The 15,688-nt window shown below is 40.6% G+C and overlaps 1 protein-coding gene across 1 annotated transcript in view; it reads right to left on the minus strand.

Annotated features, from left to right (window-relative positions):
* Nucleotides 1-15,688, minus strand: part of rasgef1ba (RasGEF domain family, member 1Ba) — a 41,479-nt gene that overhangs the window by 14,108 nt on the left and 11,683 nt on the right. Inside the window, exons 3-6 of the mRNA XM_007896961.2 lie at nucleotides 15,146-15,268; nucleotides 14,722-14,859; nucleotides 8,263-8,475; nucleotides 4,876-4,950 (exon numbers count right to left, since the gene is read on the minus strand). Of these exons, the coding sequence (XP_007895152.1) occupies nucleotides 4,876-4,950; nucleotides 8,263-8,475; nucleotides 14,722-14,859; nucleotides 15,146-15,268 (549 nt within the window). The remainder of the gene's footprint in view (nucleotides 1-4,875; nucleotides 4,951-8,262; nucleotides 8,476-14,721; nucleotides 14,860-15,145; nucleotides 15,269-15,688) is intronic.

Genomic DNA, 15,688 nt, shown 5'->3' on the forward strand with positions numbered 1-15,688 from the left:
TCCGCATGAAAAATAGATTTAAATCCTTAAATTTGGTATAGCGGGATCTTCCATCGCAGAAATTAGAAATGTCAGGAAACCGAGCAGAAATGATCCCCGTGGACACTGTGCTGAGAGAAAAGAGGATTTGTCACTGGCAGACATGACCTGTAATAAGTGCGGTACTGAGGCTGACAATTCACAAATGGTTTATGGTCATCTAAGTAGAGAGTTGGCTCTGGTGAGCTCTGTTTCTAACCCTTGTAATTATTTTTCATCTTGAAAAAAGATGAATGTCTTTGAAACTGAGCTACACAAATTGAAAATGTCCCCTGTTTCATCCCACGCCAGTTCTGACTTAGCTGATCTCAGCCAAGGGCATTTGCCTCAACAGCCTTTGTTTATGTTAGAGAAAAGATAGCTATTCTGTTAGCCATTGGTGATAAGTGCACTTGTGTAAGTATCAGAAGAGAACATAGTTTGGTTAAGACTTAGCTGTGATGACAAGGTGGTTGAACAACTTGACAACTAATAATCATAAAAATCCTTAAATTTGGTATAGCGCCTTATCATGTCAGAAAAGTGTCTCAAAGCTCTTCGCAGGATTTATGGTGAGATGAAGTGACTGTATATCTGCAGGCAAACGTGGCAGTACAGTTGCACATAGCAATGGCCCACAAACAGTCATGAAACGAGTGACCAATTTTACTTGGGGATTGTTGACCAGAACACTGGGAGAAACTTCCTTTTCTTTTCGAATAGTGCCATGGGTTCTTTATTGCCCATCTGAACAGGTAGACAGGACCTCGGTTAATGACTCATCTGACAGACTTCAAGCACATTGGAACCCAACTCAAGCTATATGCTCAAAGTAGCTGCCCTTTTTCAATTTCTTTGTGGTACAATGATCCTGAAATTGAGCAATGACCTATTGAAGTGTGTTGTGTTGCAAAAGCAAATTAGGGGTCATCTTGACTTCATCTGATCAACATTGTCCAGCACAGCCAGATGAATGAAACCAAACCTTTGTTTTGTTGGTACAGTTTCAAATATACCTTTCTGCATTGCTTCTGACTCAAGCTCAGTTCTCTCTCTCTCGCTCTTTTTCTTTCTGGCTCTCCAGCTGTACCCAATGGCAAAATCAAATGCATTGCTAACCAGTTCAATGATGTGCAATGCTATAATGAATAGGTTTCTTGCTAACTTGTAAATTAAGATGTCACTGACTTCAACTCAAAGCACTTATTTGATTTCCATGGGCTTGCTCGGGTGTATGTAGACAGGAGCTAATTACAACAGTGCTTCCTGTATCTGTTGCTTACTCTGGTTACAGTATGGCATATGGGTTCCCTTACTGCCCACTAATCTAATTCTCTGCCTCAATAAAACTACTTTCGTTTCACTCAACCATGTTCAGGACCCCATCCAGACTCAGATAGAAAAGTGGATGCCAGGCTCTGGCCCTCAAGGTTCAGGCGATGGGGCCACGAGAATCCCTATAACAGCAGAAATCTGTGAGAGACTTTTAGGGGTTGAATTTACTAGTCTTTGCAGATGGACAAAACCATCATGTAAATACATTTCTACACCCACTCCTAATTGATGTGGGCAATTAAAGGAGCCACTTGATCCTACAGGAGAGGCCTGGCAATGACTGGAATATTTGTCAACATAAACTTCCCACATTACCACTTCTGATCAACTGTGGCATAAAGCAGCCAAACCTCAATAGGTTCCAGTCAAAGCCTGCTACACACGCAATTTCCAAAATTAGATTTTTATTTGGCTGGGGAGGCATTGTCATTTTCTTTTTCAAAGGAAAGAAGCCTGTTGCATGGTATATTTCTCAGCACCCCCTCTAAGTTAGGTAAGAGAAAAGTCAACCAGGGTAATCCACTGTGGAGGGATATCATCGTCAACAGTAAGAGGTCAGGGCTAAACACTGCCGATGTGGGGATGGATTACTATTCTGGAGGCTTTGTTCCAACAGCTTTAGGATTCACAACATATCTCTCATGTGAAGCACTTTGAGACATCACAAATGACGTGATAAGGTGCTATATTAAATGCAAGGATTATTATTATTATTTCCCCGGGAGATAAGAGTGGGCAGGGTGAAATCCTGTTTGGGGCAGGTTTTGCGTGACTGTGGAACGAGCAGGGCTTGATGGGCTGAATGATTTTTTCATAGATTTCACCCCAGTCACTCCACCTGCTGGGAAAATTTCTGCATATATACTCAATAATCCCCAAAAGATAATAGTCACCCATTCCTACGCCTCCAAGATCAAAACATGGCCTTCTCACTAGAGACAAGTTGACCAACCTAGCTCAGGACATTGGAGTGTTTGTTCATCTCTATCCGCACTTATTGCTAAATCCTCCAATATTATTCCCAAGCAGATACTTGTCCAGCTCTTTATTGAAGGAGGTAATCAACGGAGTATGGATTGCCTTAGTTGGGAATCTGTTCACGTACAGCACAACTCTCAGTTAAAAGGTTTTCACAATTTATAAATACGGCTCACAGAGATCTGTTGTTCTGATCTCACTCTCATTGAACAGATCCAGTTTATAATAATAATAATCCTTGCATTTGATATAGCACCTTATCACGTCTTCGAAACATCTCAAACACTTCACAGAATATACTGTAAAGTGAAATGACTCTATATTTTGTGCCCAAAACACAACAGCCAATTGCGCACTGTACAGTTAGACTAAGACTAGTGGATTGAGTGACCAAATTATTATTGTTAGATTTTTGTATTTATTTATTTCAAGGGATAAATAAAAGCGATCCGCCAATCGACTAACAAACGGGTTCCTACTTACTGCTAGGTAACCAGAGGGTGAGGAGTAAGGAAATTTGCCCAACGTTTTGGCCTGCCTGGGAATTCAAAATCAGGTCCCCTCGCTTGCGAGGCGAGTGCTCTAACCACTGCGCTACAGGACTCCAGTTTAGAGTTCCTCTCTTCTTTTGCTTCAATCACATAGCACTGGCAGAAGCACTCACTGCCCTGCATTTAGCTTCCACCGTTCATCACTCAAATTGAGGATTTTGTGACTATCCAGTCCTGCAATTTCTTTTGCAGTACTCCGCAACTGATGCTATTTTGGATGGATTTCTGCTCCTCTTTAATCATAGCCAGAGAGCAATGCAGTAAAGAGCCTTTGGCACAGCACATGAGAGGTATCTGCAGACCACACTACGTATTCTATAATTCTCTGCCGTTGACCACAATTAGAAATGAACATAGCGGTTTGCGAGCACACACTGCTAGGCAAAGCCTGATCCTTCCAAATCACAACCAGCTGCTAAAATTCAATAAGAAGGTGCCAATGAAACAGCTCAGTGTGAGACAATAAGAGAACTCACAAAATTATCCACGCCTTGGTTTTTTTGCACATACTACGTGCAGAAACTTGTTTCAAAATAACAAAACAACCGTTTTCTTTCACTGACTTCTTCTCTTGGGTCACGGGAAGAAAAAATTATTCTTTCCACCCGTTTTGCTGTCGATATTCGCACAATGTGAAAATGAGAGAACCAATAGTTGCTGATGCACAATACATTGAATGTAAATATGCCTACATTAACAGAAGATCATTCTGATCTGCCTTTCTGGGGATTTTGCCTGGTTTGTATGTACATGTAACTAAGAGCACACAATTATCAAATGGTGCCATCTACATGTCATGTGAGATTAGTGTTTTCATTGTGAGTTGTACTCAGCGCCGGTTGTATTTGATCTTATTCCATGTGCTTTCCTCAAGCAATAGAGAGACTGAAAACATCATGGTCGGCCATAGTAATCATGACTACTAAATAGTCATTTAGTAATGATTATTACTAAAATCAAAAATAAACCAAAGGCAATTTTCAGAGTAAGGTGGGCTCCCCAGGGCCACTGGAAGACACAACCAGTGTTTCTGCAAAATCAGCAGGTTTGATTCTGTGGTCTGTTTACAACACTTGAAAGGTGGCAAAACACAGAAGGGTTTTGAATTTCACAATTCATTCAGTTTACAGGTGGTTGAATTGCAACTTCTTCTACAGAGGCAGACATGCCTCCCCTGGCAAACTGTAATGAAAAGAGATCCAATATCACAGTGCCAAGCATCCCCACTAGGAGTTGGATCACCCATCACCACAGTCTCATAATGAAAAAGGCCGGTCCAAGAGGACATCATGAATAGGACATTACGATGTTTCACGTATGTGCACAAATGGTGCGATGATATGAGACCCATTCCGAATACATAAAAACTTTACAAGTTTTATTTTCCTGTTCAGTGCTACCGAAATAAAGATAGTGGCAAAGGGAGAGAAGGCTGATCGAATCCAGGAATCCCGTGGCCTCCGCTGGTTTTATTTCAGAAGAGGCAATTGGGAAACAAATTAAATTGATAAAGGCTTTGTGCGTTTGCAGTGAGTCTTACATCATCGTATCACCTGGATGATGAATTCACACATGAAAAGCAGGGAAGGATGGTCAAATCAGACTATTCACTTCACCACTGCTGTCCAAGCTGTAGAATCCATTTTATAAAATTTATATAATTGAGGAATTCTATCCTCCCTGTACACGAGGATACCACATCTTTCTCTCATTTACTTTATCTACAAGTTATGTTCGCATTAAATAATTCCTCATGCGTGCAGCATTTGAAAACCCATCAAAAATGCACTAAAAATATCCATATTGGAAAATGGCACAATTGTTCCAAAGATCTTTTTTTTTAAAAATGGATGAGGCCCGCAGTGCAGAAAAGCTGGGATGCAAAACAAATTATTCACGCCCCAGGCTCCATGGATCACTAGAAAGTAACCAGAGAAATGAGAACAGTGGGGATCTAAGCGACTGAAGATACCGTTGTTCAGACAGACAGTACCTTGTTGTTGTCCAAAGGGTCTTTGTGTGCGAATGCCTGCACAAATTCCTCAGGTCCAATATGACTGAGCCGTTCCTGGAGGAATAAGCAAAGTGTCAACAATACGTCCTTAGTTTATATGTGCAGGAAATGCCACAACCGTGCCCACATACACAGCTCCATGGTATCCATATAATATTAAAACCCACAAAAAGTCAGCACTAGAAGGTGCATCAACAAGAGTTTTCACTTTCACACAAAAATAATAAATAATACTTGCATTTTATAGAGCGTCGTATCATGCCGTCGGGACTAATCAAAGCTCTCGGAATTTTACAGTGCAGTGACTGTTTAATCGGTACACAAATCTGGCAGCCAATTTGTGCATAATAGTGTCCCACAAACAGCAATGAATTGAGTGACCAATTTTATCTGCGGGATTATTGGCCAGGATACCAGGAAAAGCTCCCTTCTCTTTTTGAATACAGCAATGGGATCTTTCACGTCCACCTAAACCGGCAGATGGGACCTCGGTGTATCATCTCATCCTAAGAGTGGCACCTCTAATGCAGCACACAATGCAGAAAGGAAGTGAGGTTTTAGAAGAAGTACCAGAGGACATGAGACATTGTGGGGCATAGGGAGTGAAGAACGAGCAACAACCCAGAATTGGAGGTGTTGTAAATAGTTACAATAGTAAATAGGGATTATAGTATAAGAATCATTAGTATTGATCATGTAATGAATAGATGAATTAAGTAGAATAAATTAAAGGAATAAAAACTGCCATGTGACACACACACACCCACAGTCCTAGTAAAGAGACACCGAGCTAGGCAGGAGTACACTGGAATGCGACCCATGGCCAGGAAAGATAAGGATAACTAGAGTGGAAGGTACAGACAGGAGAACCTGGTTGGAGGAGAGTGCAGAGGTAGGGCTGGGTAAGACAGTGAAAGATTTAAAGGTCAAGAACAAGGACCTTAAAGCTGATCTCCTGAAGTACTGTAAGCTGATGGAGCCTCGCAAGAATGCTAGGGAGACCAGTAAAGAGAGCATGGGAGAAGTCTAATCTTGAGGTGTTGATGAAATATTAATAAGAATAGGATGAAAAATGTAATATTGTGGGGGTTCAGTGGGATAAATTAGTGTCCCTGTGTTACAGTCGGAACCTGATCTGCAAGGAGACAGTTTGCTGATCCTCAAACTGTACAATTTTCACACTTATTGACCTGGAAATGGGAAAAGTAGCACAGTCCATTGCTACTGATTGTGTTTCTTATACGCAACTCTATTCCTTTACATCAACACAACCTCTACAAGAATCCCCACTCCGCTCCATTCGCTGCAGTATATTTAACACAACTTCCCAGGGTTAGATCGATAATTAAATCATTCGGAGAAACAGACTCAGTAAGTTTGAACGGATTAGACTCAATGTTCAAAAGAAGCTTGATAGACATCCAGCTGTGGAGCCAAAACACAAAAAAGACCTTGAGTGAGGTAACAGAGAGAGAATGGAAAGGAAAGAGCGAGGAAGTACAGATATATCAGATAAGCAACAAATTATAATCACTAATAAGATAAATGTCAGGGAGAAAAGTAAAAGCAGGAGAATAAAAAAAATCAAAAATAAGATGTGGTGAGGGAAGCTACTATTTTTCTGTAGAAAAATCCTGTGTTTTGGAAGACTCTGAATTATGTCTGAACTCTGAAACAACAGAAATTATGCTTTTCCTGTCCACATAAAGATTGTGACAAAAGTGAGCTGCTTTGGATCTGGTCCATGTCAAGGATTATTGTCACATCTGTACCCCAGGTGATAGCTTGTGCTGTTTCACGGGTCAATGCACCAAAAACAGCAGGTGAAACCAGCAACAGCAGGCCAAGAAAGATTTCCACTAAAAACAGCAGGTCTTCAAAAGCATCTTCACACTAATCCATAGCACACAGTTACACTGTCATTCCACCTTCAACTGGTGGCTGTGATGGACTTTTGTTTGCTTGCCCAAACCCTTGGTCTGTCTCATTCGACAACAATCTTCCCAGACCTAAGGGAGAAGATGGAACCAAACAGCTGTTCCCGATTACCTCTTCTCCATGTAATAACTCTCTATTCCTGCTATAGTTATTTTAAAAACAATTTCCATTGAAATGAATCGTGCGTATACCAAGCAAGGCAATAGAACTCGATAAGAAGCACAGTAATAATGTGATAATAGGCCATAAAGCATTGTGTAAGTTATGAATAGTAATGCTAGTGCATTCCTTCAGCACTGCTGCAGGGCAAATATATAATCAAATTGAACTCACAGGATAAGTAGGCAGCTGAGACAGCAGTCTACTGGGGGACATCTGCATTGGGTTTAGGAAATGATACTGAATCAAGAATCTTTGTATTCCTAGTTGCAGATTTACAAAATGCCTCTACCTTAACAAAGAGATATTTCAAAGATGTGGTAAGGAGCTGTATCAAATGCAAGGATTATTATTATTATTATTATAAGAGAGCTCCGCCGTTCTACAATCCTGGCATTACAGAGGCCAAAGGAGATAGTCAATGTGGCCCTTCCTGCCTTAACGCTGCAATTAAATTCTTTCCGATTGAGAAAATATACTGCTTGCAGGAACTCGTCCAACCAATTACTAAAACAAGTTCTTGATGTATCCTTATAAAAGGTGTCAATCTGGTTCAGCTGGCAGCATTCTCACCTCTGAGACAGAAGGTTGTGTGTTTAAGTCCTATGTTAGCACAATGCTGGAGGAGTGCTGCATTGTTATAGGTGTTTCCTCCAGGTGAAATATCTCAAGTGCTTCACAGGATTTACTGTAAAGTATAGTGACTGCATAAGGTGTAGGTTAAAACGGCCACCAATTTGCACATAACAATGTTCCACAAACAGACATGAAGTGAATGACTGATGTTATCTGGGAGTTTGTTAAGTCAATGACACCATGACAAACATCCTTCTCTTTTAGAGTAGTGCCACGGGACCTTTAACATCCACCTGAACAGGCAGTATCTCAATTTAAAGTCTCATCTGAAGGGCAGCACCTCTGACAATGCAGCGTTCCCCAAAGAACGTTAGCCAAGACAGTGAGTTCAAAGTCCCGATGTGGTGTTCGAACCTCCGACCTTCTGACTCAGATACATTCACCCTAAAACATTAAACAGTCATTTTTAAGCATGACAAAATATTTATAATTGCTTCCTACAAAGGCTTAGGAGATGCCATAAAATCATCCCTCAACACAAACCACATAAGAATAGGGAATAGAGGTTTTCACTTAAAAAAAGGTGAAAAACACAACCATAACCAAAGAAAAACAACAAAAAGAAAAAAAAAGCACCTCGATGCACTCTGGTACATTGTAAGATATTATAGTAATAATGCATAAAACACTCACTAGTTCTATATGAGTTAGCTGCTGGGCTAAAGTATAAGGATCACTGCAGATGGTGACTACATCCCTCTGAATGGACTGGGGTTTGGTCTTTAGGACGGTCAATCTATCGGTGACAGATGCGTTTAATTTTGACAGAACGTCTTCGTACTGGTTAAGGGTGGTGAGCTTCCGAATCAGACTCTGCGTCATTTGATGCATAGTTTTCCGATGCAACTGAAAGAAAAGAAGTATATTGATAAAAACATCTCATGATAAATAGAATCACTGAGTGAACGTGCCATGTATATACTAAAGTGACCAATACTTTATAACTGCAGGAGATCAGGTTATTGGATCCAGCTACATGAAACATATTGATAAATTCAAGCTTCCTGGCACTGGCAACGATGTAGCACAGGTACACAAGATGGGATACACCCTGGATGAACACCCTGCTAACCTCCAGGGGCTCTACTTTAATCCAATCTGCTTCAGGAGCAGAGTCGCAATTATCAGCAGAAATTGTAATGTGGATGTTTGTCCCACATTTTAGCCATTGGAAGACATCCCAAGGCATTGCAGTTTCAGCACCTTAGGACGTCCTCCTGACGTGAAAGGCACTATACAAATATAATTTGTTGTTGTTTGTTGTTGTTGAGTACTCATAAAATTGGACTACCCCCAAGTTTTCAATGCTCCACTCTAGAGCTAAAAAGAATGTACGTAGACAGCTTGTGCTTACAAAATACATTGTGTTGTTGAATACAATTTATATTGCACTTTTCATGTTGGGAGGATATAGCTCGGAAATTTTGCTGTGTCAAGCGTCGAAGCCCTTCTCACAGCAAAATTTCAGAGAGCAGTATAAATTTGTCTGATATTAAGAAGTTAAGAGTTTCAAACAAACGAGCAGCAGTTTCCCATTTCTCGGCATCAACTCAAACATGATAAAGGTCATGGTTATTAACGTGTAAGAATTTGTTATCACCTGAGAGTATTGTTAAAATCTGTTTGAAATGCTACTCTGTTATTTTTGGATTCCTTTCCTTTCTGTGAGCCAATCTAATCCTGCATTGTGAATGCCCAGCCATCTGCTTGCACCAGTGGGCCAGCTAAGAAGTAATAAAGCTCTTCGCACCCTACGGAGAGCGGGTTAGAATAATCATCTCCACCAGGGACCAAATCTTTACAACAGCACGTGATCTGCCACTGTAATGCTATGCTAGTTCACTTCAGTAAGTCTCTATTACTTGGCTTATACTACAAATGGAACCATCCAGCCCAATTCTTTTTTAAAATCAAACTGAATCACAATTGACTGCACACGCGCAAAAGCCAATGTAATAATAATAATCCTTGCATTTGATATAGTGTCTATGTCTTCTAGACGTCTCAAAGCGCTTCACAGTAAATACTCTAAAGTGAACTGACTGTATATTTTGTGTGGAGGAAAGTGGGAGCAGTGTCCCACAAACAGTCATGGATTGAGCAACCAATTTATTATTATTTTTTTAGAAGGAATTATGAGCCCTGGAAAGCAATCACCAGTACACTAACAACTGGGTCACTATTTACTGCTAGGTAAACAGAGGCGTGTGGAGTAAGGAAACTTGCCCAATGTTTCACCCTGCCTGGGAATTGAACCCCCGGGTCTCTTGCTTGTGAGCCAAATGCTCTAACCACTGAGCTACAGTATAATAATGTAACAAGAATTTTCTCACTCAACCAAGACTTTTGGGACATGTAACTCTTGACAGTGATGGGTATAGACAATGCAACATGTGACTGACTGCCTGCAGGAACCAGCTGCTTTCAAAAGGAATCACAGATTTGTTTGCTTTGCCTTAATAGCAAGCCTCAGCTTCAGTGCGTCACTTTCATAATAACAGTGGGATAAAATAACAGGGTTGCAAACAACTGTGTAAAACTACTAACTGGGTAAACAGATGTGTGCTTCTATTTCTGGTTTATTTTCCAAGTCTCACCATTTGCAGCTGAAAGAGGTCAACACAGATAAAGTCTGTGCTACATCAATTATAATAAGATTAAGCTCCTAGAGAAACAAAGGCCATTGTTCACAACGTGCCCACTGTACGGAAAGCAGCAAATGCAAGTTACTATTGTTGACAGATAAATAAAAGGGTCAGGATCCAGTTGGCTTTCACCATTCAATGCTGCTCTGTTCAGCGTGAAAGGAACCACTTGGAGGATAATATAATTCAGTTAAAACACTGGATAAAATGACAAGATAAAAACCAAACCTGACCCAAACTTGTGGTAAGCTCATAATGTTGTTAGTTGGTAGATCAATGTTGATAATCAGCAACACAGCCCTTAGGTCTCAAGTACTGAAATGTTATAAATAGCCTTCAATATTGGAACAGATTTTATTGTGCTCTATTCATCTCAGTATTATTTATGAAAATAGTCCAGAACTACAAATTTGTTCAGAATAAACAACTAATTACAGACACGTTATTGACCTATTTTTAGGTCATTTCTGTAATAATTCATAATTACATTCATAATTACATAATTACATTCATAATCATAATATGACTCTGTTGCTGTCGTCGTCTCTATTTTCTTCACATTTCTGCTGAAGTTAATTTCCCATCCTGGTATATAGTTCCAGAGGCACTACAGATTTTCTGTGCCTGGCTCAAGGGGCAATTCTTCATGTATAAGCCTGGACTAGCAATACTAAAAGTGACTTGTTTGGGGTTATTGTCAGGAATGCTACCACATAGAGTGATGAGACTGTATGTATGCAAGACATCCCACAAATGATTCAATTGTTCCACCAAGAGGCTAGGCATTTCCCAAAGGAAGAAGCAAAACAAGGACTGAGCTATATGTGGAGTCCTGTAGTTCAGTGGTTAGAGCACTGGCTTTGCAAGCGAGAGAACTGGGTTCAATTCCAGTCAGGAAGAAACCTTGGGCAAGTTTCCTTACTCCATATGCCTGATAATAATCCCTCCAAAAAAAATAATAAATTGGTCATTTTCAATCCATGACTGTTTGTGGGACACTGCTGTGCACAATTGGCTGCCGCGTTTCGCCCACAAATATACGGTCAATTCACTTTACAATCTATTCTGTGAAGCGCTTTGAGATGTCAAGAAGACGTGAAAAGCGCTATATCAAATGCAAGGATTATTATTATTATTAAACTTATAGAATCTGTAGATTTAATGGAAGACTTTCACTTGAGCTACGGATGCTGAGATAAACCTGCCTCTTCAATCCATTCCCTTGCTCACTCTCAGGTAATAATAATAATAATAATCCTTGCTTTTGATATAGCGCTTTTCACGTCGGGAGGACGTCCCAAAGCGCTCACAGAACACACTGTAAAGTGAATTGACTGTATATTTGTGGGCGAACACAGCAGCCAATTGCGCACAGCAATGTCCCACAAACAGTTGTAGATTGAAAATGACCAATTTATTATTTTTGGGGGTTTTGGAGGGATTATTATTAGGCGTGAGGAGTAAGGAAACTTGCCCAAGGTTTCGCCCTGCCTGGAATTGAACTAGGGTCTCTCACTTGCAAAGCGAGTGCTCTAACTACTGAGCTACAGGACTCTGAGAAAGACAAGAGAATAGCACTGAATTCCAGCAGATCATGAACGAAAGCTCAGGTGAAGGGGAGGTAGGCTGCAAGTGCCCCGAGGTACTATCAAGAGTATCATTGGCCTTGACAGTGTGTGTCAGCGGGCCATGTGGCCATTGATTCTGGCAATGCAACCTGACTCAATCTTGTAGTAAGATCATAATTTTTGGTCAGCAGATCAATGTTAATATTAAACAATTGTGTCTGGAGTACTGTTTGTATTTTCGGTCTCCCTAAATTAAAGAGGATATTCAATTGAGTGCTGAATTATACTATTAACGAACTCAAGAGATAAAGCTATGGGAGAAACAACAACAACAAATTACATTTGTATAGCACCTTTCATGTCGGGAGGATGTCCCAAGGTGCTGGACAGTCAGGGATTTGGACCCGAGCAGGGGGTTGGGATCAGGCGGGATGGAGGGCAGGAAGGGTAGGGGTAGGAGTGTGACTGAAGGTGCGGACGAAGAGGAGGGTCTTGAGTTGTGCCTTGAAGGAGGCAAGGGAGGGAGCAAGGTGAAGGGACTGTGGGATGGAGTTCCAAAGAATGGGGGCAGAGAGGCTGAAGGCACGACTGCCAATTGTGGGGTGGGCTGGTGGGGGGACATGGAGCAGGCCAGCAGAGTAGAGGGAATGGACAGGTTGATATGGTGTTAGCAGGTCACAGAGTTAGGAAGGAGCAAAGCCGTGGAGGGCTTTGAAGGCAAGGATGAGGATCTTGAACTCTATCCTCTGAGTGATGGGAAGCCAGTGGAGCCGGGCGAGGGCGGGGGTGATTGGAACCTGGTGCGGGAGAGGACACTGCAGCTTGTGGAGAGAAGATTTGGGAAAGCCGACAAGCAGAGAGTTGGCGTAGTTGAGCCTGGATGTAACAAATGCATAGATGAGGGTTTTGTCGGCCTGAGGGGAGAGGCAGTGGCAGAGTCGAGTGATGTTGCGGGAGGTGGGGGAAGGCAGAGCGGGGTCACGGCACCAATGTGAGATAGAAAGGCAATTGAGGGTCAAACAAGACGCCAAGGTTCTGGACTGGTTCAGTGAGGTGGAGCGTGCATCCTTGGATGGTGATAAAGATACCAAGCCTGAGACTTCTTTCTTGAATTAAGAACACCAAAAGGGGGAACTTGACTGAGCTATTTCGGAGAATGGATGGAAAACTTGGATTCAAATACGTTTTTCTCAAGGGGTCATACCTTGGATAGGATTAGAAAGTGAAAGATGCTAGATATCGTGACTTGTTTTCTTGATATTTTATTGAACTGTATGAATTACACTTACAATAATTTGAATAAAAAGCGTTGCATTGAGGGAAGACGTGTAAAATCGGTTCACGAGATTTACTGCAGAGTGCAGTGATTGTGATTTTGTAAGCAAACACAAGTGAACTGAAATAATTTAAGAAGTGGAGCATTATTTTGCATGTCTTAAGGGGAATGGGCCTACAGGAATGAACTTTAAAATTAATTTAATATCTGAATTTGTCCAAATTTGTTCCACTTAATTTCACCTTTGGAAGTCACAAGCCGGTGACTGTGAGGGCATGTGCAGCTTTAATGTATTTTGGAATACTGGCAGTGAAACTGATTGAAAGATGGTGAAGGAATCTGAAATTCAAAATATAAATGGATCTGACTGTAGACCCGAATTCACCTGAACAGTCCTCACTTCTAATCTCCAGAACCCTCATTTTCCAAAAGCTTTTGTACCAGCAAAATACATGAACTGTGTCTTCTTTTCTGAAAATGATTTCTCTGTTTAACCCAGTAGCACTGAATTCCCCAGAAATAACGGATGTGGACATACACTTAACTGATCAGTGTTTATCTTAATAATTAATAAGAAGAAACAGTGCCAACCTGAGCCTAGTCTATTATTAACATCAAGGTTAAAACGTGTGTCTGGGAATGATAATTATCAGATGAAATTAGTTTTGCTGTGTTCCATTATGAGATGACTGGAGCCTCCGGCATTTGTGGACACAGTTTCTATTGTGTTGTGGGGAGATCAGATACCAATATAAATATAAAGACATACAGCATATATATATATATATATATAAAGGTGATATCTCTGTGATCTTCTCAAACCCTACTGTCCCAGCCACTTCTTTTGCTCATGAGCACAGGCTTGCTTCAGGTCCCCACTCTTCCTGCCTTGCCATCTACGGACAGGCTTTCAGCCTTTCTGCCCCCACTCTCTGGAAATCTATCCTGGCGTTCCTCTGATTCACTCTGCCCCTCATCTCATTCAAGTTCCATCTCAAGACCTAGCTATTTAACCATGCTTTCAGTTATCTGTCTCCTCCCCACCCCCTCTGCTCTCATCTCGAGCCCAGGTGCCTAGCTAGTACTGTCAAGTGCCTTGGGATGTCCTCCTGATGTGAAAGGCACTATATAAATGTAAATTTGTATCACATTGTAAAATCACCAAAGGGTACATGAATCCATGCAGATCAGATAGAATAGAAATGAAGGACTCAGACGGGCCGTGGGAGCACTTACAAGTTTCTGCAGCTTCAGAGGAATGTCTTTGCATCAATCTATGTCTGTCATTGCAGAACATTGGTTACTGATCCTTGCATCAGGCTTTAAAAAACAGTTGTTCCCTTTCAATCTCTTTTGCAGAACACAAAATGTAAGTTTCATTTGAAAAATAATAATAAGCATTATTTTTCTTGAAGAAATCAGAAACAAACTGAGTATGAGCACATCTGCTATACATTCTTCCCTTTTCCATATTCTGTTCATTTGCTTGAGCTGGAGTTTTTTCCCCCCATTTCTCCCCTCCTTCTCCTCTTGAAAAAAACAATGTAAAATCACCACAAGCTAACTCTTTATCATTCATACAAGGTTTGCAAAATAAACTAACCTCATCCAGAGTCGCTATTTTGTGGGTCATGTCCTTCAGATTTCTCATCATCCTCTCATCCCGAAAATCATAGGGGAATGTTTCAGTCCATTCGATCAACAGCTGCACTATTTTTGGTGTAAATTTTCTTATTTTGCCCTGCAAACAGACATCAGATTGTACCTAATTATAGTACTTACGGTGATGATAGATCGAAATGCAGGATGTAACAACATTTATTTAATCTCAAGGACAACATTGGCACAGCGTAATTGTTAGTCTTGACACACTTCTTTCATTAAAAATTAAGCAACAAAAAAAAACACTTTAGCATATAAATGGAATGCTCGTTGCATTAATTATGAGAAATAAATCCTAATTTTTTTTTGTTATTTGCAGAGTCAGCAATCTCCAGCAAAGAGAAGGCCTCCCTCGATAATCTCACCTTATCTAAAACTGCTTCATTCAGTCTCTGTTGTTCAATACACATGAGGCAAATCTTCGCCAAGAGCTCATAAGGCCGAATGAAGAGACGGGAGCTGAGCAGAAAGGTAAATATATATGTCCTCTGGAGGAGAAACACAGAGATGTTAGCAAACACAAGGAATTACACTCTGAGGTGCTTTTAAGTATCATCAATGGCTAGTTACTCTGCTTTAAAGGGAATTTAAATTTAATTTAAAGGGTTGTCTTATACTGATCACTAAAAATAGTTGGCTGTTTGCTATTTTTAGCATTCAACATAAATTAAACTCGAATGATTCAGAGAGGATTATGCTCAATAATATATAAATTATAAATGAAATTACCGTATTTTTTCAGAATATACCATTTTTTGTCTTTTATGTGTGCAAGTCTTATTTAAAATATATTGTGGATAAAGTTTGCAGTGTTTCATAAGACCAGAAACGCATTATGAAACATGCTAATTGACACCAGGAATATGCAATGAAGCCTCAAAAAAATTATCCCATTTCTCTTTCCTTCT

The sequence above is a fragment of the Callorhinchus milii genome, unplaced genomic scaffold, assembly GCF_018977255.1.
Source record: "Callorhinchus milii isolate IMCB2004 unplaced genomic scaffold, IMCB_Cmil_1.0 Scaffold1, whole genome shotgun sequence".
Classification (NCBI taxonomy): Eukaryota; Metazoa; Chordata; class Chondrichthyes; order Chimaeriformes; family Callorhinchidae; genus Callorhinchus; species Callorhinchus milii.